At 39.8% G+C, this 1455-nt stretch overlaps 1 protein-coding gene across 1 annotated transcript in view; it reads right to left on the bottom strand.

The window, feature by feature from the left end:
• pcnx1 (pecanex 1) overlaps window positions 1–1455 on the bottom strand; it is a 34731-nt gene that overhangs the window by 27763 nt on the left and 5513 nt on the right. The window contains exon 3 of the mRNA XM_013914232.1: window positions 739–844. Coding sequence (XP_013769686.1) covers window positions 739–844 — 106 coding nt within the window. The remainder of the gene's footprint in view (window positions 1–738; window positions 845–1455) is intronic.

The following is a 1455-nucleotide window of genomic DNA, read 5'->3' as shown; positions in this document are numbered from 1 at the left end:
GAAGATGGATGGATGGATCTTAGCATGCCCTGCTAAATAGCTCTGCTTACTAGAAGCACAATACAGATAACAATAAGACAATCTGTAGAAAAAGTATGTACATGCAATATCAGAAACAGGCATGTTCTGAAAACCCTTGTTCAAAATTCACTATTGGGACCGTTAGGAAAGTAGTGCTTCTGCTGCTTCTGTGGTTATTTCTTTTAGCATTCAATGAAATGTAAACAAGCTCAGCTGCGATGCGGTGCACTTATACTGGTGCATAAACACATTGCTTTCCCCATGCTGTAAATAGGAAATAAACTCCCTGCTGTCTCCCTTCTCTTGAATATAACGCCACACAATTAGTGATTTGCTTTATAGCAGTAGACAGTATTACATGAGTTGAGTGCAACATTGCACTGTATTCCCACTTGGCAGCAACACTTTCTGCAGCCATCATATGTAACAACTTTCCTGTGGAAACCTGGAATTGTTAATTGTTTAGATTGAAAAATGTCCAAAATATGCTGTACAAGCTAGAATCTAAAAGGTTATCATAATAAGCCGCAACATGTATTAACTTGGATTTGAATAAACAGCTGGTAGGAACATTGAAGATCAGCAAGCTATTAAATATAAATCTAATGAAAGGTCTGCAGAAAGTAATACAGGGGGCAAAGGGACTTGACAATCAGGATCCTTTTATTTTCAGCTAGTTATGGAACACAGTGTACAGCAGGCCAGTGCTCTGCTTACCTGCTGGTTAGACTCCATCCCAATATAGGAGTTCCTGGAACTGCAGTCCACTGGTGGAGTCTCTTGTCGGATGAAGTCTGCCATCTCAATACCCCCTCCAGGGTCCCTTTGCAGACACACAAACACATGCACATCGATGGAAACTACTGAGTTCACCAAGATTGTTCAGCCCTGTTACATGCCATTTATCTCCTTCAGTCAAACAGAAAGAAGATGGCAGCAGCTTCAATTTAGGGAAAACACACCAAGTGAACTTCTTAAACAGGCCTTTATTTTAAATATTTTGCACAGGCTTTGAAATTCCACAGAGAGAAAACAGATGAAAGCATCCATGATTTTTTTCTGGGTCTATATTTAGCCCAGACGTGCTTATTTAACCAGATGGTATGTAGAAACAAACAACTTGCCAGGGATATAAATCATTTCCATATGCCAAAACTGCATCATAGCAGGTCAGACCACAAAACAACACTTAAAGAAATCAACCACAACATGTAGCACCAAAAAAAAAAATACTGGAAAAAATGGAGCAGGAAGTGGGGAAATTGAGTGGGTGGTGGAAGAGGAAATAAAGAAGAAGAAGGAGAAGAAAAAACACCTTAATGAATGTCATCTGAGCTTGTCGGCTTCACTGCAAACTCAAACAACCTGGAATGCTGTTCCAGATGTGTGGGCAAAGCTATGACTGGTTGAGAGGTCTCATTCTCTTTTTTTTTT

The sequence above is a fragment of the Pundamilia nyererei genome, unplaced genomic scaffold (genome assembly GCF_000239375.1).
Source record: "Pundamilia nyererei isolate P.nyererei 1_Seehausen unplaced genomic scaffold, PunNye1.0 scaffold00179, whole genome shotgun sequence".
Taxonomy (NCBI): Eukaryota; Metazoa; Chordata; class Actinopteri; order Cichliformes; family Cichlidae; genus Pundamilia; species Pundamilia nyererei.
The sequence above is the reverse complement of the archived record's forward strand: the minus strand, read 5'-3'. Positions and strand labels throughout refer to the sequence as shown.